The sequence below is a fragment of the Bubalus bubalis genome, chromosome 1 (genome assembly GCF_019923935.1).
Source record: "Bubalus bubalis isolate 160015118507 breed Murrah chromosome 1, NDDB_SH_1, whole genome shotgun sequence".
NCBI classification, from domain to species: domain Eukaryota; kingdom Metazoa; phylum Chordata; class Mammalia; order Artiodactyla; family Bovidae; genus Bubalus; species Bubalus bubalis.
In genome coordinates this window covers 25,386,474-25,409,364 of record NC_059157.1, presented here as the reverse complement: position 1 = coordinate 25,409,364, position 22,891 = coordinate 25,386,474, and the positions used below count along the sequence as shown (strand labels likewise).

Genomic DNA, 22,891 nt, shown 5'->3' with positions numbered 1-22,891 from the left:
CACAGTGTCTCCACCCATTTTTCTAGGTCAGGTAACTGTTCCATCTGTCCCCCAGTAACTTTTTTTTCCAAAGGAATTAAACTTCCTAGGGAGTCACTGTACCCACCTACAATTAAGAGAGCACAGCTGCAGGTAGCTGAATTACATATGCACTGAAGAATGCCACTTTCTCTACAGATTTTAAAAGAATCTAAGTCCTGAATAAAACATATCACCGAAACGTGGAAGAGTCATGTTTCTAGAATTTTTCTATCAGCTGATCATCAAACTGGAGAAGGAAATGGCAACCCACTCCAGTGTTCTTGCCTGGAGAATCCCAGGGACAGGGAAACCTGGTGGGCTGCCGTCTATGGGGTCGCACATGTCGGACACAACTGAAGCGACTTAGCAGCAGCAGCAGATCATCAAACAATGCACCCCCTATAATCCCAGCAACTTCTGCCCTTATAAATCTTGACATTTAGATCACTCCACGCTGGTTCATTTTTCCATATCCTCCCAGTTTTCACCATTCTACTGAAGATCAATGTTCAACTTGATCTATGGCTTCAGCCAAGTTTCGAATTCTGAGAGATGAGGGGTGTGGGGAGGGGTGTGGGCAGAAGACACAAGTGCTATTCTCTTAAAATTTGCCAGCAGGTGGCAGGCACCTTGAGAAACTTGCCTCCTTGCCTAGAGTTTTATAAAACCTTTTAAGTAACTACCATGACGACTCAGGATAAGTTCTAGATTTTAATTATTTGGTGATATATAGGTGCAAAATTTTTGAAAGTTAAATACTTAGTTTATGATAGCACTTTTGAGTAATAAACTTTAGAATATTTGAATTGCAATCTTTTGTTGGCTTCCGCGACCTTCCTGGCTTTCTTTAATCTGTCTGGGTCTCAGCTTTTTGCAGATTTCCATTTCTCTGTTGGTCTTGTAAACTGCTGATGCTCACCAGGGCTCTCTCCTTAAGTGCTTTTCTCTTGTTATGTGTATTCTGAATAATGTCATACATTTTTACGACTTTCAACACTTGACAACTCCCAAGTCAGTATCTATAGTACAGATTTCTCTTCAGTGCTTCTGACCTATGTATTGAGCTGGAAACATCCCTTCAGCTGTCCAAAGATCCTTTGATCCACTATGAAAGTTAGAAATTCATCATCCATGTACACTACCCCTAACCTGTCTTTTTGTTATTTCTCTTGAGGACCTAGTCTCAGTGAACTGCTGCACTACCCACCCAAGTCACCCAAAACAAAAACTTGAATCTCATCCTAGACACATCCATCTCTCTCATTCCTGAAGAGCAATCAACTGCCAATCCTGTTGACCTCCTAATCTCTCTCCCATCCAGCAACTTCTAAGTGCCTCACTGTCATTTTCCTAGTAAAGCCACAACCATCTCGTCTAAAGAAATGTCACTGTTAAAAACTGCTTGCCATGGAAATTCCTTGGTGGTCCAGTGGTTAGATCCCATGCTGTCTCTACTGAGGCCCTCAGTCAGAGAACTACCATCTCACAAGCCTCAAAGCACAGCAAAAATGAAACAACATAAACTGCTTGATGTGTATTTTCTTTTTAACCAAGAATGTGGAGAACCATACCCTCTAACATTCTCTCCTAAGAGGCAATAGCATCTCATCTGGCCACCCTGTGACAAATAAATCTACCAGATCCTGAAAGTGAAAAAGTGAAGGTGTTAGTGGACTCTTTGTGACCCTATGGACTGTATGTAGGCCATCAGGCCCCTCTGCCCATGGAAGTCTCCAGGCAAGGTACTGGAGTGGGTTGCCATGCCCTTCTCTAGGGGATCTTCCCAACCCAGGGATCAAACCCAGGTTTCCTGCATTGCAGGCAGATTCTTTACCATCTGAGCCACCTGGGAAACCCAGATTCTACCAAGAAAACAAAAGAGAGGATCACCTAGTTTAACTTCCTATACAACTAGGTTATTCTACACAGAATTTAGCTATCTTCAGCTTCCCATCTCGGAGAAGGTGATGGCACCCCACTCCAGTACTCTTGCCTGGAAAATCCCATGGACGGAGGAGCCCGGTAGGCTGCAGTCCATGGGGTCGCTCAGAGTCAGACAGGACTGAGCGACTTCACTTTCACTTTTCACCTTCATGCATTGGAGAAGGAAATGGCAACCCACTCCAGTATTCTTGCCTGGAGAATCCCAGGGACAGGGGAGCCTGGTGGGCTGCTGTCTATGGGGTCGCACAGAGTCGGACATGACTGAAGTGTCTTAGCAGCAGTAGCAGCAGCTTCCCATCTATGTGACTCCTCTCATAAAATTCTTCTACATTTACACATCTGGCAAGTTCTTCAATATTCTGAGAAAGAAGAAGCATTACCTCAAGTATCAAAATGTGTTGCCTTAAAAAGAGGTTGGAAAAGGTATACAGCCAAAGAAACTTAAAAATACATGATCACTGGCCTTTATTATAGAAATACACAAAAGAAGATAAAAAATAAAAAAAAATATTTTTTCTCTTTTCCTCTTAAGATGAACAAATCATAAAATAGGTCATGCCTTACAAATAATATATAAAATAGTAGGTTAAGGTATGTTAAGCAACCTATGCTATGCTAAGTCACTTCAGTCGTGTCCGACTTTGTGTGACCCCATAGACGGCAGCCCACCAGGCTTCCCCATCCCTGGGATTCTCCAGGCAAGAACACTGGAGTGGGTTGCCATTTCCTTCTCCAATGCATGAAAGTGAAGAGTGAAAGTGAAGTCGCTCAGTCGTGTCCAACTCCTAGCGACCCCATGGACTGCAGCCTACCAGGCTCCTCCGTCCATGGGATTTTCCCGGCAAGAGTACTGGAGTGGGGTGCCATTGCCTTCTCCTAGCAGATTTAAAAAATTCTGACCCTGAAACAGAAAGGCAGTTTGAGAACAAAAATTTTTCCACTGATAAAAATAGTGCTTTAAGGTTAACTGTAGGGTTCTAAACAAAATCCTGTCAACATCTCTCTATAACATATAACATTCAAGTCCATATTTACAGAAAAATTTTGGCAAGTCAAGCTTGCACAATTAAAATAAATACAATGTCATGTGGTCTGGTCTCCCAAAGCCTGGAATTTTGACCCTGGCTGAAGTCTTCCCAATTCTAATGCTATAAATAACTACTTTACTTGAACAAAATATGAAACTATTAATTCTCACAGAATGGGGTTGTGTCTTTTCAAATGTGTATGTCCTGGGCAAATATTTAGCATGGGTTTATTTGCTCAACAAATATTTACTGTGTGCCTACTAGGACTAGAGGGCTTCCCTGCAGGCTCAGTGGTAAAGAATCTGTTTGCCAATGCAGGAGACACAAGAGATGCGGGTTCAGTCCCTGAGTCGGGAAGATCCCTGCAGGAAGAAATGGCAACCCACTCCAGTATTCTTGCCTGGAGAATCCCATGGACAGAGGAGCCTGGAAGGCTACAGTTCATGGGGTGGCAATGAGTTGGACATGACTGAGGGACTAAACAACAAGAAACCAGGAATAGGCTCCATACCAGGCAATGAAGATATAAAGGTGATCAAGACCAACACTATGCTGCTCCTTAAAAGACTAAGACAGCAGAGAAGACAGTTAACAAAAAATTGCAAAAAGTCATCATCTGGGAATACAGGATAAGCAGGGGTATTTGAACAAATCTATCAGGGAAGGGCTTCTGGAGGAAGTTCAGAGGCAGTGTCTTTAAAACAAACATCTTCAAGGTAACAGAACTGTATGTCTGTACGTTACTGTTGTTCACTCCCATCAGTTATATTATTCTCCTAACAGCTACAGGTTAATTTATATGCTAGGTTTATGTTCAGTATAAAATGAAGCTTAAAAGAGGCTTTATAAATCAAAGTTTCTTAGCTATAGTATGAAACATCAAAAGGAATCACTTCTACCACTTCAGGGAAATCAAATATAAGCATAATAAACGAAGAGACAACTCTAGTTGAAACTATTTCTGACACATGGCAGATTGAACTCATGACTTTCAGCCCCTTCCTCCTCTAACCACATTAAGATCACAATAAATGAATCTCTCAAAAGGTGTAAACACACAAGGACTGAAAATGCAAAAAAGGAAAGGAGACTTAAACACTCAAGAGAATTCATCAGACTTGTAAAATTGAAGGCCTGGAGGGGTGATAATCGACCTAGAGAAGCAGAGGCACTTCCTGGGTGCCGTGGAGGAGGAGGCCAAACAGAAGTTGGCTGACTGTCAGCACAGACCCCAGAAAGGATGAAGCCCAGGGAACACATGTTGTCATGGAAGCAGAGCAAGCAGTGGGGCTGAAAAGAGAGGATGAGATAACAGGATGGAAGCCCATCCCTGGACATTCCCCCAGCACACATGCTCTCACACGAACATGCACCTGTGCCTGAATCCAGAGGACAACTGCTCCTCCCAACTCACCTTTTCTTTACAGACGTGCAATGACACCAGAGAAAAAGTCTTTTAAAATACTGACATTTGGATGAAAAGCCCAGAGTACCAAAAGAAAAGTCATGCTCAGGTACAAAGAGCTTCTCAAATTCAGACAGGCAACAACCACAAGTAAGCAAGGAAAACCTCCAAAAAGGAAGTGAGAGCTTAGAAAATCAAACGAAAAAAAAAAAAAAAATCTGGAAGAAACAACACAATGCATGGAGTAGACAATTTTTTTAAATCCTATAATTAATATTCTTATGATACAAAGAGAACTTTAGCAGCCATAAAACAAAACAGAATGCTGAAACACATGAACAGCAGAGAACACAAAATAGTTCTTTGAATTAAAAAATTAGGATAGTTGAAATAAAACATTTAAAAGGCAGGTTGGGAGATAAAAGTCAAAGATACTTCTCATATCAAATAAACAGATTAAAAAGCTAGAATGTAAGTAAGATTAGAATTTCAATTAGATTAGGATCTGTCAGGAAGTGTAACTTCAAACTGACACAGATTCCAGAAAAAGAAAACAGAGAAGAAACTGTCCAAGAAATAATACAAGAAAAGTACGAAGAACTTCCAGATGTGAATTTCCTTACTGAAAGGATCCTTAAGTATAAGGCACAGTAAACGAAAAAATGCCCACACCAAAGCTCATTATCCTGAAATTTTCAAACACCAGGGATAAAAAGATTATACAAGTTTTCAGAGGGCAGGAAAAATAAAATGCAAAAGGAATAAGGGTAAGACACAACTTCAGTATTATTTGATTTTTAAAACAATGTACAAGAATTTTTATAAACAGCAAGCAATAATAATGTAGGTAAATAAATACAGACAATAAATAAGTAAACAAATGAATAAAATAAAAATACAAATTTGCTGAATGCTCACTACATGCTAGGAGTACCATTCTAACTCCTTTAAATATATTAACTCATTTAACTGTCACAACTCTATGAGACAGACTATTAATTTCACAGATGAGGATACAGGCATTGAGTTTCAGTAATGACACAACTAGGAAGTGATAAAACCAGAGTCCCAGCTCTCTGAGTGTGGGCTTTCAAAAACTGCACGACACTCTCTCAACTTTAAAAGTAAAACTGATTTGTTAGAAAGAAGAAAATACCATTTGAATCTTCAATGTTTCCGGATAACTGAGGTTGATTAAAAGGCTTCCCTTGTGGCTCAACTGGTAAAGAAATCCCCTGCAATGTGGGAGACCTGGGTTCAATCCCTGGGTTGGGAAGATCCCCTGGAGAAGGGAAAGGCTAGCCACTACAGTGTTTTGGCCTGGAGAATTCCGTGGACTGTATAGTCCATGGGGTCGCAAAGCCTCCGACACGACTAAGCGCCTTTCACTTTCACTTGGTTAAACAGGACACAAGCTTAACATGTGTTTGTGACGTGGGGAAGGGGGTGAAGGTTGAGGGTATTTGCTAGTATTTTAAGCATTCACTGTATAAATATACTTTGCGCTATGTATTTGTGATTTGCTACTAGAACGTCCTTAACATAGATTCCCTGCTCTAAATACATCAACAATCTCCACCAAAAGAACTGATGAACTTACATCAGATCACCATCACCGATTTGGGCAAAGAATAAAGAGTATATAAATTATATTAAAGTTCAAAACAGAATAGCTGTCTCTTTCCCCAATTATTGTCATCTAAGCCCTTCACACTCTTCCTGTCTTGCAAGAGTTTTCCTAAATGACTTCCTAGTCATGTATGATTCTTGATACACTAATAAGACAAAAGCTTCCTGCCCCTCTTCTCACTCTTGCCTTATACTCAGCTTTACCTTATATTGTCAACCACATGATGATACCTGAACAGTTTCCTCTGAAGTTTCTCTACAAGAGTTAATCCTCTTTCAGTTTCCTACTTTTACTGTCCTATCCATCTTCTCGCTTATTGACCGCAGTTAAGAGTATCTGGCTTTACTAGGGGAGGAGGGAGAGAAATATACTTCTTGAATAATTGTTGTTGTTTAATCTGGTGACATCTTCACTTGTTTTTTCTGACCTATGATAAGGAGGCTACACAGTTTTGGCATTTCCGCTCTTGGGACTCATAAACCTCCATACAATAATGCAGTGGCCTCTGGGATCTCAGACCACGCCTTTGATGCGCTCCTAAGGTGCTGAACCTCCTTGATCATGCGCTGAGGCCCGGCTCTGCCTGGGAGTACGTTCTCTCGCTATGCAGCCTTTTCTGCCATGACTTTCAGCCTGTCTTGCCCTTGGCTTCTGCTGGGTCAGGGTTTTTTATTTTGTCGTGGGTTTGGGCTTTGGTGGCTAGGTGGCGGCTGCAGCAACCTAAAGGTCCTGATGTGATGCGTCAAGACATGTGATGCACCAGGTGTGTCTTCCCCACGCTGGGTGAACAGACTCGGCTGCCCGGCCTAGAAGGTTTCGGTCTAGCTCACAGGACGTCCCTGATCGGCGGCCCCAGAGTCACACCGCGACAACCCCCAACGTCCGGTCTCACGCGCGCCCCGCGCGGCCGTCACCCCGTCTCTCCCGGCGCTCAGGTGTTAACACCTGGCGGTCCTCACCCCGGGAGTCACCTGCCGGCCCGCCCAAGCGCGCGCAGGCGCTCCCACGCACGTACCGTCTCCTTGGCAGCGGCGACCGGGATGGGGAGCAGCCCCCCGCCGCCGGGCGGGTCCTCTGGCTCTGCGGCCGCGCTCTCCGAGGGGAGCCAGTGGCCCGCCGCCCGCGTGGAGTCGGCCCTGGGGTCCCCGTACAGCTGGTAGCACACCAGGCCGACCAGACCCCCGCCGGCCGCGGCCGCGAAGCTCAGCTCCCGCCAGCGCCGCCGCCGCCTCCAAGCCGCCTCCGCCACAGCCCCCTCGTCCTCCTCCCTGCAGGAGAAGGGCCGGCCCGGAGGGCCCGGGGCTGTCCCCGCAGGCCGCCCCCACGGCCCAGGGGCGGGATGATGAGGCGAGCACGGAGGCGGCAGCCGAGGCGGCGGCCACAGGAGCCTCCGCAGCGCAGCCATAGCGGGAGCTGCCGGCGCCTCAGCCAGGAGGGGGCGGATGAGGGGGCGGAGGGGGGCCCGAAACCTCGCGAGAAGTCGGTGCGCCGAGCTTCGCGGCTGGCTGAGAGCGATCCTAAGATTGCCGCCCCTCACTGGAGTCACCTGTCGGAGCGCCTTCGGCTGAGGGGTGTAGAGGAGGGGGATCTCTGGCTGCGAATAAGCCTGGGGAGGAGGCACAACCGGCTGCTCCTCGGCCCTGCATTCCCGGCCCAATCCCGCGGTCATAAATATCTTGCGCCTGCCTCCAGAGACACCTGACTGCGCGAAAACCCAACACCGCAGGCGACAGCCCGGGTCGGCGGGGCTGGGCCGAGCCCTCGGTTGCCAGGGTGTCCCGGCGCCCCTCCGCTGACTGGGTCCTCCGCCTCTGCTTCTCGGGGGTGGGTCTCCGTTAGCCTCGCGCCCCGCTAAGAAAGTCACAACCCCTAACGGTATCCTGATCTTCAGATAGACCGTGAATAATTTGCGATTGTATCTTCAGGCGTTGCGACAGAAAATGGCACATAAAAATTTGGCTCAAGTCATAAAACTATTAAGTCAAAGAATTTTTTTATTACGTGACAGTTTCTGATATTTTGACGGGAGAAGGCTGATACTGTTTGAGGGGAGAAGGCTAATACTTTTTTTTTTTTGAAGGAGGGGGTACAACTGCTTTACAGTGTTGCGTTAAGTTTCTGCTGCGCGACAAAGTGAATCAGCTATACTTAAACATGTATCCCTTTTGAGCTTCCCTCCCAGCCGCCCCTTCCCATTCCACCCATCTAGGTGATCAGGGCACAGAGCTGAATTTCTGTGCTGTACAGCAGCTTCCCACTAGCTATGTGGATGGTCTTAGAGTCTTGTCACTCAGAGTTAAGTCAGAAAGAGAAAAACAAATAGAGTATGTTAACCAGTATATGTGGAGTTTAGAAAAATGGTACAGATAAACCCATTTCCAGGGCAGGCATAGAGAAGCAGAGTAGAGAACACACACGTGGGAGGCGTGGAGAAGGGGAGACCAATGATCTGGGAAATTAGGATTGGCATACCTGCTGTTTTTTAGTTATCCTCCATGTGTTTAAAAAACATTGCCATACCTGCGGTGATTTCATTCAGTACAACAGAGCTGTCTTGAAAGATAATTTTGGGAGGAAGCTGTTGATATAAAATAAATAATGGGTAAGCACATTGTGTCATTTTTGTTGTTTCTGTACTTGTTTGTCTGCTACACTTCATGAGAACGTGTTTATGACATTTTTATCAGTTTCCTACTATGTATGTTTTTATCAGTTTCCTATGTATGATTTACATATTGGGGAATATTCTGGAACCGCTGGAGACTCCCTTACTGGAGATTTTCATCCTGAAGTGCAATGGTGGGCCAGTCACCAAAGAATGAAATTCAGCTTGTGGGACAGAGATAACGACAACTACGAAGGGAACTGTGCGAAAGAGGATCAGTCTGGCTGGTGGTTTAACAGGTTTGATGTTTCATAAACACAGTTGCAATTGCATTGATGATATCTGACTGCTGCTGCTGCTGCTAAGTCGCTTCAGTCATGTCCAACTCTGTGCGACCCCATAGACGGCAGCCCACCAGGCTCCCCCATCCCTGGGATTCTCCAGGCAAGAACACTGGAGTGGGTTGCCATTTCCTTCTCCAATGCATGAAAGTGAAAAGTGAAAATGAAGTCGCTCAGTCGTGTCCAATTCTTTACGACCCCATGGACTGTAGCCTATCAGGCTCCTCCGTCCATGGGATTTTCCAGGTAAGAGTGCTGGAGTGGATTGCCATTTCCTTCTCCAGAAGATTTTCCCCACCCAGGGATCGAACCTGGGTCTCCCGCATTGCAGGCAGACGCTTTACTGTCTGAGCCACCAGGGAATGTTTAGAGGAATCCTTCAAATACTCTGGATCTATAAAGCAGAAGTAGATGTTTTTCTGGAACTCTCTTGCATTTTGGATGATCCAACAGATGTTGGCATTAGCCTATATTAAAATAAGTAATTGAGGTGTATCTGATAGATTACTTATAGGCAAGGGCTTTGTTAGGAATGGCAATTTCAGAATCTGGACCAGAAAAATCTCATTTTGTTTGCCTCTGAAAACCCTTAGCCTTCATAAGAATTGCCAGGATCCAAACCCCGTGTGGATGTTTCCCTGGTGGCTCAGTGGTAAAGAAGCCGTCTGCAATGCAGACACCGTAGGAGAACTGGATGTTCGATCCTTGGGTTGGAAAGATTTCCTGGAGAAGGGCATGGCAACTGACTTCAAGATTCTTGCCTGGTGAATACTATGGACAGAGGAGCCAGGCTGGCTACAGTCCATAGGGTCACAAAGGGTCAGACATGACTGAAGCGACGGCACGTACTTTGAGCTGTAGTCACAAGGGGTTTGAGTGCGTGCTGCCGCTTCAGTCATGTCTGACTTTTTGTGACCCTATGGATTGTAGCCAGCTTGGCTCCTCTGTCCATAGTATTCTCCAGGCAAGAATCCTGAAGTCAGTTGCCATGCCCTTCTCCAGGAAATCTTTCCAACCCAAGGATCGAACATCCAGTTCTCCTACGGTGTCTGCATTGCAGACGGCTTCTTTACCACTGAGCCACCAGGGAAACATCCACAAGGGGTTTAGATCCTGGCAGTTCTTATGAAGACTAGGGGTTTTCAGAGGCGAACAAAATGAGATTTTTCTGGTCCAGATTCTGAAATTGCCATTCCTAACAAAGCCCTTGCCTATAAGTAATCTATCAGATACACCTCAATTACTTATTTTAATATAGGCTAATGCCAACATCTGTTGGATCATCCAAAATGCAAGAGAGTTCCAGAAAAACATCTACTTCTGCTTTATTGACTACACCAAAGCCTTTGATTGTGTGGTTCACAACAAACTGTGGAAAATTCTTAGAGATGGGAATACCAGACCACCTGAACTGCTTCCTGAGAAATCTGTATACAGGTCAAGAAGCAACAGTTAGAACTGGACATGAAACAACAGACTGGTTCCAAACAGGAAAAGGAGTACATCAAGGCTGTATATTGTCACCCTGCTTATTTAACTTATATGCAGAATACATCATGTGAAATGCTGGGTTGGATGAAGCAAAAGCTGGAATCAAGATTGCCAGGAGAAATATCAATTACCTCAGATATGCAGATGACACCACCGTTATGGCAGAAAGTGAAGAACTAAAGAGCCTCTTGATGAAAATGAAAGAGGAGCGTGAAAAAGTTGGCTTAAAGCTCAACTTTCAGAAAACTAAGATCATGGCATCCAGTCCCATCACTTCATGGCAAATAGATGGGGAAACAATGGAAACAGTGACAGACTTGATTTGGGGGGGTGGGGCTCCAAAATCACTGTCGATGGTGACTGCAGCCATGAAATTAAAAGACGCTTGTTTCTTGGGAGAAAAGCTATGACCAACCTAGATAGTATATTAAAAAGCAGAGACATTATTTTGCCAACAAAGGTCTGTCTAGTCAAAGCTATGGTTTTTCCAGTAGTCATATATGGGTGTGACAGTTGGACCATAAAGAAGGCTGAGCACAAAAGAACTGATGCTTTTGAACTGTGGTGTTGGAGAAGACTCTTGAGAGTCCCTTGGACTCCAAAGAGATCCAACCAATCAATCCTAAAGGAAATCAGTCCTGAGTATTCATTGGAAGGACTGATGCTGAAGCTGAAACTCCAATACTTTGGCCACCTGATGCGAAGAACTGACTCACTAGAAAAGACCCTGATGCTGGGAAAGATTGAAGGCAGGAGGAGAAGGGAATGACAGAGGATGAGATGGTTGGATGGTATCACTGACTCGATGGACATGAGTTTGAGTAAGCTCTGGGAGTTGGTGATGGACAGGGAAGCCTGGAGTGCTGCAGTCCATGGGGTTGCAAAGAGTCGGACATGACTGAGTGACTGAACTGAATGGAATTTTTCTTTCTTAAAGCCACTAAAAGTGATAAACAGAAAAGTCCTCTATTACATGAAACAAACGTGTCTATTTCAGGATGCTGTGTCTGTGTTTCTTTCATTTTCAGCCTGTTGGGTTTATGTATTCAGTACCATAAGGAAAACTCTGTGCTGGGTCCTTGTTTTATCACCAAGATTCCTTCAATTTCTGCTTCCTCTGAATTCTGAAAATTTCAACAGAAGCATTTATTCTCTGCATATATAATCCAGTTCTTCTTCTGGCATTGTTTACTTTGAGCTAAATACAATTTGTGTATTTTCTCATAAATTTCTCACATGGCCTAATAGCAGAGTTCTTGGACAGACTGATGAATTTTTATTAGATGCATATGAAAAGCCAAGTAGGTATAAAAAGAATTAGGGAGGTAATACAATAAGGTATTACAGATAAGAAACATGACAGAAATTCTCTACCTAACATGATTTCAGATATATATCTAACTCTATATAATTTCTCTCTAGTTAAAAAAAAATTTATAGAGTTCCTAAAAGCCATTTCTTTGGCTCAAAATCAAGTTCCGCTGTGAGAGTTGCTGGGTTTAGTAGGTTCTCCAAATACTCAGAAGGCTTTGGGTAAAAGGTCTCTCTGCATGCAGAAGTTATTCTAATTATAGCTTTCCTTCGTACCTCCCTCCTTAAAGCTGTGGTGGTGCTGATTTAGTCACTAAGTTGTGTCTGACTCTTTGTGACCCCGTGGACGGTAGCCCACCAGGCTCCTCTGTCCGTGGGGATTCTCCAGGCAAGAATACTGGAGTGGGTTGCCATTTCTGCCTCCAGGGGACCTTCCCAACCCAGGGATGGAAACTGTATCTCCTGTGGCTCCTGCATTGTCAAGCAGATTCTTTATCACCCAGCCACCTGGGAAGCCTTCTTTGGAGACTCATTTCCTACAAAATAATGGAATATAGGTGATCACCTTCTGAACCCATGAGCCTAATTAACCAAAACGCTCCAAGCTTATTAGTAAACCGAATATAAATACTTTCTTCATAGCATTTTTCATATGTCATTTCCCTTCTCAAAACCCATGCTGCTGTGCTGTGCTTGTTCGCTCAGTTGTGTCAGACTCTTTTCGACCCCATGGACTGCAGCCCGCCAGGCTCCTCTGACCATGGGGATTCTCCAGGCAAGAATACTGGAGTGGGTTGCCATGCCCTCCCCCAGGGGATCTTCCCAACCCAGGGATGGAACCCAAGTCTCCCGCATTGTAGGCAGATTCTTTTACCCTCTGAGCCACCAGGGAAGCCCTTCAAAACCCATAATTGCCCTACAGTTGCTTTTTTCTTTCCAATTACAATTCCATCCCATGACCCAATTATTTTCACCTTTTAATACTTTTAAAATTGCAAACAAAATGAGTGACTTTTAAATTTTGAAAATGTGATATTTAAGTGTAATATGTGTCATGCCTAAGCAGAAATGTCCTGTTTAATAAAAACTCCTATTAAAAAAATCCTGCTTGTCTAGTTTTATTCATTCTGAGCACTAGAATCTTGACTGGTTGGAAGAGGAGCAATTATATCTGAGATCCTACATCAGGGCAGATGCATCCCGCCCCCACCCTCAGGCCTACTCAATTCTGACAGAGGGAGGCCACCAGCCAAAGGCTGCACCAAGCCACTGCTCTCTTGGGAAAGTGGTCCTCATCTTCAGTGCTGTTTTCCTTGGGGGAATAATTGGCAAAGTCAAAAGAGAAAGTGATGGGAAAGTATGTTCTGTGGAGTTGCAGCCTTTTCTTGGTCATTTGTCTTCAGAGAGCCAGCCTCTGGGAGCCTAGAACTTTATTCCCCAGCATCCAGAGCCATGGAAACCCATTTATGGAGGGTGCTAAGGATTCTTTTTCTATTTTGACCAGCTTCCACTGCCAAAGACAGGTTGATAATGGTTTGCACTCTGACCTCTCCCCTTGGTCAAAGTAAAGCCTCCTAGCTCCACGAAACCAGATCATCTACTTAGTCCAACTGCTTGCACATAGTAGGACTTCAACAAATGTTTATTAAATGAAGAAGGGAATTTATTATTGTTGTGAGGGGTAGGGGGAGAGGCTAAGATAGGAAGGTGAATTAGGAGACAAGAAAATGAAGTAGGTCATCTGATGCTAAAAAAGTTGATAAAGTAAGCAACACATCCTAAAATATAATTAATGCAAATAGAAGGATAAAAGGAGAAAGCAAGAGGTCGGCATGGAAAGGTTGTGGTCTTGACGAAGGACAGATTCAGAAACAAATTTTGTGATTTGAAGCCATCCTCTTACATTCTGTAATTTGGCATAATCTAGCAACATTTAGCAGAGAAGGCAATGGCACCCCACTCCGGTACTCTTGCCGGGAAAATCCCATGGACAAAGGAGCCTGGTGGGCTGCAGTCCATGGGGTTGCTAGGAGTCAGACACGACTGAGTGACTTCACTTTCACTTTTCACTTTCATGCATTGGAGAAGGAAATGGCAACCCACTCCAGTGTTCTTGCCTGGAGAATCCCAGGGACGGGGGAGCCTGGTGGGCTGCCGTCTATGGGGTCACACAGAGTCAGACACAACTGAAGCGACTTAGCAGCAGCAGCAGCAGCAGCAGCATTTAGAGCCTTAAAGCAGTAAGCTTCTACTTGGTTCTTTCTGTGCTCTGAGAAATTCCAGCCTGCTCCATGGACAAAGTTCAGTGACTTGACCTTGATACTTTCCTTTTGTTCTTACATGTCTCACTGGTGACACCACCAAGCTGTTAGTGGTATACATTTAAATACCTAACATCAAGACCAGTAATAATATTACTTTGACCATTACATTTGTCCTATCTGATTTGTGTAATTTCTGGTTTTATATAAGCTCCACAATCTTTGCTGATAGTGTATCACCGTTCAATTCTTATTGTCTTTATCCTCCATTTGGTGGCAGGGACATCTTTTTTTATGTCTTTTGGAAACAAGGACTAGTAAAGCTGGCTGCCTGAAACATGTGAGCCCTTTCTCAATAGTCCAGTTCTCATGCCTGATAGTAATTAAAGTTTTCAAGCCCACAAAAAGCTGTCTTCTAGTGAAGAATGGCCTCTGAGTAATATATCCGTCATCCATTATGCAAGCATGACACTTGGGTAAGAAAACAAATACCATCTTTTTAAAGGTATTGGCTGTAACTACTAGAGTTTAGCATATGCATATGCTATGACCCATTAATTTCACTCCTATATGAAATATTCAACAGCAATGAGTATTTATGTGCATCAAAAGATATATAGAGGAATATTTGTAATTGGCCAGAAACTAGAAAGTATTCATAAGTTCATCAACAATGCTCTGGATTTTTAAAAATTGTGATATAGTCACAAAATTGACTGCTGTTTAGCAGTGAAAATTACTAAAATGCAGCTCCATGTAATTACATGGTTCAAAGAAGGCAGGCACAACAGAACTGTGTTATTCTATTTATAATGTTCAAACACAACAACATATAAACATATACATGTGGTGTCAGAAATCATGATGGTGCTTTCTTTGGGCACAGGGTAGTGACTGACAGTGGAAGAAGGGGGGTCCTAGAGTTCTGTTCATGTTCCGTTCCTTGATGTGGGTGCTGGTTAAACAGGGATATTCCCTCTGCGAAAATTCCTAGAACTATCCAGTTACAATGGCTAATGGTATATCATTTTAATGCATATAATACTTCAACAAAAAGTTTATATATTAAGTCAATGCAAACTTAACTGCGGTTTTGAACTGTGAATTTTAAATCATTATCAGTTCAGTTCAGTTGCTCAGTCGTGTCCGACTCTTTATAACCAGGCTCAAACACACCTTTATTAATCAAAACAGGAACCATTACAATCAACACATTTTTGCCAATGAGAAAATAAGTTAGTTTATCCCTGTACTGTAAAAATCCTTCAAGATTCAACAAACTCTTGGAATATTTCTGCCTCCTGCTGGTTGTGGAAGCATTTCTTCTGCAAAAAGTTGTCGAGATGCTTGAAAAAATGGCAGTTGGTTGGCAAGAGGTCAGGTGAATATGGTGGATGGGGCAAAATTTAATAACCCAATTTATTCAACTTTTGAAGCTCTGGTTGTGCAATGTGTGGTCAGTCATTGTTGTGGAGAAGATTGGGCCCTTGCTGTTGATCAATGCTGGCTGTAGGTGTTGCAGTTTTCAGCGCAGCTAATCAATTTGCTGAGCATACTTCTCAGATGTAATGGATTCATGGGGATTCAGAAAGCTTTAGCAGATCAGATGGGCAGCAGACAACCAAACAGTGACCATGACCATTTTTTGGTGCAAGTTTGGCTGTACAAAGTGCTCTGGAGCTTCTTCTTGGTCCAACCACTGAAATGGCCATTGCTGGTTATCCACTTTTCATTGCATGTCACAATTGATCGAGAAATAGTTTGTTGTTGCTATGTAGACTAAGCAAAGACAGTACTTCAAAACAATGATTTTTTGATTTTCAGTCAGCTCATGAGGCACCCGCTTATTGAGCTTGATCTTTCCAATTTGCTCCAAATGCTAAATGACTGTAAAATGGTTGTCGTTGAGTTCTTTGGCAACCTCTTGTGTAGTTTTAAGAGGATCCGTTTCAATGATCCTCTCAATTGGTTGTTGTCAACTTCCCATGGCCCACCACTAGGCTCCTCATCTTCAAGGCTCTTGTCTCCTTTGCAAAATTTCTTGAACCACCACTGCATTGTATGTTCATTGGCAGTTCTTGGGTCAAATGTGTCATTAATGTTGTGAGTTGTCTCTGATGCTTTATGACCCATTTTGAACTCAAATTTTAAAAATTGCTCAAATTTGCTTTTTGTCTAACATCATTTCCATAGTCTAAAATTAATATAAAATACAATGCAAGTAGAAGTTATTAGCAAAAAAGCATAAAGTGAGAAATGCACATTAAAATGATGTATAACATAACCATATGTGTTTAAGAATGTATTCCAATATCAAATGGCAAAATTTAACAGTGAAAAACTGCAATTACATTTGCACCAATCTAATAAAAAAATAGATTTTCTTCCTAATGCTCTTGAATGATATGCTACTTACTATGGTGTGTTAAAACTTGCTTAGTTATGTACTATGTGACTTAAAAGAAATTGAGATTATAAAGCATTAAGAGGAAAAATTGAATGAAGAATTGGAAACTAACAGAAAAGGTAGATAATCTTGATACAGCCTAAAGAGATTTTTTTTAGCATCTATAATGATATCTTCTGTTTAACTGTTTTAAACTTTTCAGTTTGTAAGGAAGTATAGCTAAATAACAGTGCTGTGATAGTTTCAGGTGTGTAGCAGAGCGACTCAGCTATACATATGCATGTATCCATTCTCCCCCAAACTCCCATCCCATCCATAGCCTAAAGAGATTGAATGAAAGAGCATCTTAAAAAGTGTTCTAATAAAAACAAAAAGTGTTTTAGTACCTGAAAATCCTTAAGAAGCTGCTCATGAACTATTTTCCTTATTTAGTAAGGAAAGGTATTTTAAGAAACAACCTAGTGTTTTATCTTCTTTGACTTCCAGCACTCTCTCCTGTGAGATGTCCATATGGACAGGCTCAGTAGGTACCTGGTGGTAGGGCCTAGTGCAACCAGCATATACCCTCATCTCTGGCTTGAACCCCAGACTGTCAGGTATTGGATGGGAAATTGTTTTAAGGGCAGATAACCAAACAGAAGGGCAGCCTTCAGAACAGATGGAAAGCTCAGCACCAAGAGGGAACCATTAGAGAAATCAAGCATAGCATAAGGTAAGTCTGTGTATGTACGTGCAGAAGCTTAGCGGGACAGCAAACCAGTCTCATTTCTTGCCAGCTCCAGTTGATCTTTACGTGTTCCCCAGAACACTGTGCTGAGCAACATTTTCAGACCAGGTCCAGAATTTCCAGTAAATAACACCAGAGTGTCTCTAGTTGAAAACAGGAGGACATCTGGATCCTGCCTACTTAAAGCTCTCTTTAAACACCCACAGTCAGGCCTGAAGCATCTTGGTACAACCTTTGGACTTAAAATCCATGAAAATGTGCACACATTTAATTTTTTTCTGATGAGTGAAAAAATTAAATAATTTTCTCTGGGTCACGCAACCAGAACTGGAGCCTTTATATTCTGCCCTCCATCTACATAGTTTCTGTATTGCAATCAGAAACTAAGAATTTAAGACAATTTCTCTTAAGATGCATTAATTTGTGAACAGTAGACTAGAAATTGCATTAGCTCAAATAAGAGATATTCTTTATGGATAAAATCCACATCAAATTGGGGAAAAGTGGTACCATGAGATAAAAGTGGTACTGTAAGTATGTAAGTAAGTAAGGTAATCAGGTAGGCTCTACAAACCCACATAGTAAGAGTTCAAGGACATTTATTCTAACATACTGCTGTGACCATGTCACAGTCTAATTTCATCAATCTCTATGAATCTTAGTTCAGAGGCTAAAGAGAAAACGTTGGTTTTGTCTAGCCTAGAGGGGCTGTATATTTTAGTTAGTTCCTTACTCTAATACTGATCTGCTGTGCCTGGAATGAAAGAGGTGGAGTCACATGTAGGAACGGGTTTTTGGAAAATGCAGGAATTGCTCTTCTTAGACAGCTCGGTGTGCAGGCCCCTGTGCTGTACTGGTAAAAGTTTAACAGCTGGTTCTGGGGTAGAAGGCAGGAGAGCCCTGATTTGTAGTGTTTACAGATTTCCACAGTATAAATACTCCCACCATGGCTGATTTCAAGCTACCAACATGACATTACCAGTGGTAGAGTTGTAAAAAGATGCACAGAAGCACCACATTATATAGAATTTGCGTGATACACATATCAAAAAGGTAATAGGAATAGTAAAATAATTGGGGAGTGATGAGTTTCTAGCACTTACTCCTTTTGATTTTAATATAATTTATCTACTTATAAATTTATATAACATTTTAAAATAATGCCTCTTACAACTTGGCTCACTAAATGCCTGAAAATGTAACAATCAGTTCTTTTGAGCTAGAGCAAGCAGGCTGCAGAACACTGCTACCGGATATTTAAAGATTACTATATCCATTAAGGGGGGCTTCCCAGGTGGCTCAGAGGTTAAAGCATTTGCCTGCAATGCGGGAGACCTGGGTTCGATCCCTGGGTCAGGAAGATCCCCTGGAGAAGGAAATGGCAACCCACTCCAGTATTCTTGCCTGAAGAATCCCATGGACGGAGGAGCATGGTGGGCTACAGTCCACGGGATCGCAAAGAGTCGGACATAACTGAGAGACTTCACTCACTTCACTCACTATATCCATTAAGGAGTCTGGGAGATCTTGAAGATCAGTGTTTGACACCAGAAAGAAACAGAACAGGAAGGATGTATTGTGTAGCACAGGGAACTCTACTCAGCGCACTGTGGTGACTTGAATGGGAAAGAAATCCAAAAGGGAGGGGATATATGTACATTATGGCTGATGCATTTTGCTGTACAGTAGAAACTAACACAACATTGTAAAGCAACTATACTCCAATAAAAATTAATTAAAGTAATTTGAAGGATGTAAATAAAAATATGAACACAGTATGGGGAAAAATAGAAGGACACGAAACTAACCCCCAAAAGATCAGGATTAAGAATTTGCCTTTATCCACAAATGGCAAGTGAATTTACCCATCCTTTAATCAAGAAGAGGGTTAGAGACTTCCCTGGCAATCCAGCAGTTAAGATTCCACACTTCCACATGCAGGGGCCGTGTGTTCAACCCCTGGTTCCTGCCTGCTGTGAGGTGTGGCCAAAAAATAAAACTAAAATTAAAAAAAAAAAGAAGACGGTTAACAACCTTCTCTCTCTTCTTGGGGTTGTTCATTGTTTTCGAGCAACCTGCATATAGATATTACTATGGAATTATTTTTATTCTTTCCTATAAATTCTATTTGTTTTTCCAAAGAGTTGGAGTTAAAGAATCATCTCAGGTATGGATGAGTACAACTGACTACTTAGAACCAAATAAAGACTATTTTTGTTTTGAATTTGCAGCTACTTAGATGAAAAGCATTGCATTAACAGCTGATACCAAATAGGGATGAACTTCATTCGATATTGACAGGTTGTTGGGTCTTGCTGTATGCTAATATTAATCTTTAGGTTTGAATAAAATATGTTATTTCAAATTTAAAACACAGCAATATAATATACCTAAACAATACTTGAATTTATTATGTTTAAAATTCAAGGGTTTTGTTCACAAGAAGGTATTCACTCTTAAACCAAAGTAATAATTAAGTGGTTTTGGTCACTATGTAGTATCTTTTTATGTTAGAATAAATCAGTTTGCCTCAAACACTAGAGATTAATCTAAAAACAAAATGTCTCAAAATATGGGTGTTCATAAATTTCTTGGCAACTGAAGCGTATAAAAATTCTTGTGCTTTGAAAATGATTGTTTTTTTTTTTCAGGATTGTCTCAAATCTTGTGTTCAGGAATCTGTAAACCTCAGACCACCACATCAAGGGAAATAAAGCGAACCTTTCACTTGGTGACAAGACTTTATAGAACATCACTACACAAGTTGCTCTAAGATCATCATGCAGGTGCAGGGGGCTCCTTGAACAAATTATTCAAGAATAAGGAGGTCTGTTCCTTCATCCTTCCAGTGTTATACAAGAAAACAATGTTTGATTAGAATTTCATTGTGTGTAGTATTTGTTTCAGGGCATATGCTTTGATCAAAATCTATGTAATGGAAGCCTGTGTTCTATGATATCCAGAATTAATCATTGAACTCTTGACTATGGTTAAATATAATAATTACATTCACTTACTTATTAAACACCTATGAGCCTGTGAAGAGTTTGTCTCTAAAGTGAATTTTAAATAAAGAGGAACATCAAACAGCGATAAAACCAACATATGAAACTCAAGGTCATTAATACAAACCAGGTGCTTTCTCAAAGTGAGAATGAATCAAATTAAGAAAGAGAAAGAGCCAAAAGTTGAACAGATGTAGTAATTCATCATTTTTAGTTTCTTAAAAGTAGAAACAAATGAGAAATAAATTTCAGAACACGGTGTGAAGATTCCTTTTTTCTCATTTCTCATGTAGGTTAAAATTAAATTTCCTTCTAATCTTTCTCCGATAATTGTGTCTGATTGATATAACACCCAAGTGGAAGAGGCCACCAGGCAGTCAGAGATGTGAAACCGGAGAGAAATCTTAAAAGTGGTACCACTATGCAGCTTTGTGTTGAAACTTAGAGTTTTAAATGTTATTTTAATTAAAAATAACATACTTTAAAAGAAAGTTTATATATACTGAAAGTGGATTATGTTAGAGTCAAAAATTATAAAATTATGTGATATTTACATAATAATGGTAGCTTGCAGATACATCTAAAGAAATACTGTGTTGTGTTTAAGAGCACTTCAGAAGTTGGAAGTGCATGTATAAATATCTTTATGTACACATTTGTTTTGCTAAAATATCAGTATTTGAGTCTCATAACTAGAATCACTCATCTTCTTTACTCTCTAGTTTTAAGGGATGAAGAACTGAAGTAATTAAAAAAAATAGGTTTGTGAAAATCAGTTTATAAAGCAAAGTTACTGAATTCTATCTTCCAATTAAATTTTACCTTGAAATTTGGATAGAGAATCATAAAATGTTAGGTTGAATGGGGCCATGGGGATAATCTAGTCCAAAACCTGTGTTTTAGAGGAGGAAATTGAATGGATTGTGCCTTATCAGGAGGAATGCTGTAGTCTGAATTCTGTTTGCTTCCCCTCTTTAACAGGACTCTGCTGGATTCAACTTCTTCCTGAATGCTTCTCCCATTCCAAGACTGGTTTAGTCTACCCTGCCACCTGCTTTCAATGAAATACCTTCAACTTTTCCATCATAACTGACCTCCCCCCCCCACACACACACACACAGTATAATGTTCTCCTTTACTTGTTTGTTTATCAGCCAATTAGAATGTGGGAGACCAGGGCTCGATCTCTGGGTCGGGAAGATTCCCTGGAGAAGGAAATGGCAACCCACTCCAGTACTCTTGCCTAGAAAATCCCATGGACGGAGGAGCCTGGTGCAGGCTACTGTCCATGGGGTCTCAAAGAGGCGGACACAACTGAGCAACTTCACTTTTACTTTTCAGACTGTAAGCTACAGGAAGATGATGTGGAGATGGTGTTTTGCCATTTAGCAAACACAGACAGTGCTTATTACATAGTGAGAACTTATGCATTTTTTGAATGAAAGGCAAATAATTGTTTTCATAAAATTATGTAGAAGGCATGCAAATTCAACATGAACAGAAATTCCTAAGGATGTTAAAGATATACATTAAATTGTTCAAAGTTCAGAAACCCACTATTGAACTACTAGGTTAAAATGATTCCCCTGAAAAATACATCACAATCATAACAGCTCACTGAAATACAATATATTATATTGATAACTTTGAGGAACTTGTAGTGGGTCTGAGTTTACTGAAGTCAGTCGTGAAAGGCTGTTGTCTGAACCTTTCATCTCTTATTTTTTAAAAAATACACATAAAGGTTATTTGCTGTTGTGATTGTGTCTTTTTTCTTGTGTATTTTGGTTCATGCAGTTTTATGGGTGATACAATTCTCAAAGAAGAACTGCTCTTTGAAATTTCCTGGCCATCCAATGGCTGGGGCTCTGCGCTTCCACTTCAGCGGCACAGGTTCTACCTCTGGTGGGTGAACTAAGATCTGGCCTGCCCCGCGACTAGGTCAAAAAAGTCAAATGAAAAAGGAGCTGCTCAGACTACTCTAGAATCCAGTTCCTTGCTGTTTCACTTACTTGGCTCGGCTCCTTGTCCTTGAACTCGTTGCACAATTTCATTGCCAGCGAGAAACGTACAGCCTTGTTCGTAGGAACGGCTTCAGTCAAACACTTTCAGCGTCAACACTTTTACGATGTCCTGACAGCTGCATCGAATCGGCTGAAGCTGCATTTTATTCCCCATCAGGATTATTGACATTTTCACAACTTTTCCTGGATTTTTTTTTTCTTTGCCAAGGACCTCCTCAGAATGGTGCTGTTTTTCTGTTTTCATATTTGGAAATGAGATTCCCATGAGGAATTTACCAACAGCAAACCAGGAGCTGGAGAAGTGAAACTTGGCAGAATTCCTTCCTCTTTGTCAAGGTCCCTCTTGGCCTTATCAAGGGTCTGGCAGTGACTGTGCCCACACCGTCCCCTAGTGGCTGGCCCCACAGTGGGCCCCTCAGGGCCGGGCATCTCCTGTGCCCTGGTGACTGACAGCAGTTTCTCTCAGAATATGGCTTTTATGCCCAGGGGCAATCTTTCAAAGATCTGTTTTCTCTTGTGTGCAAGAGAAATATATTTATTGCTCTTGTGTTTTCTGACAGTTTTACATCTTTGAATAAACATTCTATGACTTAGAACCGTTCTAAGTGGAAATAGAAAAATAAGTTCAAACATCATAGTGTGTACTATAGGTTTCTGAAAAAGTCTTAGAGTGCCTGTTGATCAACCAACA

The 22,891-nt window shown here is 41.8% G+C and overlaps 1 protein-coding gene and 1 long non-coding RNA gene across 4 annotated transcripts in view; one reads left to right on the top strand and one right to left on the bottom strand.

The window, feature by feature from the left end:
• Positions 1-7,632, bottom strand: part of MICU3 (mitochondrial calcium uptake family member 3) — an 81,926-nt gene extending 74,294 nt beyond the window's left edge. The window contains exon 1 of one of the 3 annotated variants that reach the window (XM_025279286.3): positions 7,044-7,632. In XM_025279286.3, the coding sequence (XP_025135071.1) occupies positions 7,044-7,433 (390 nt within the window). In that variant the 5' untranslated portion in view covers positions 7,434-7,632. The remainder of the gene's footprint in view (positions 1-7,043) is intronic. The other 2 variants (XM_025279275.3, XM_025279283.3) reach the window with 2 other exon arrangements.
• A 9,256-nt stretch (positions 7,633-16,888) lies between these two features.
• Positions 16,889-21,280, top strand: LOC123332209. Its single transcript, XR_006549000.2, has 3 exons — positions 16,889-17,156; positions 19,823-19,998; positions 21,158-21,280. It is a non-coding gene; the product is annotated as an uncharacterized LOC123332209 (long non-coding RNA).
• The last annotated feature ends 1,611 nt before the right edge of the window (positions 21,281-22,891 follow it).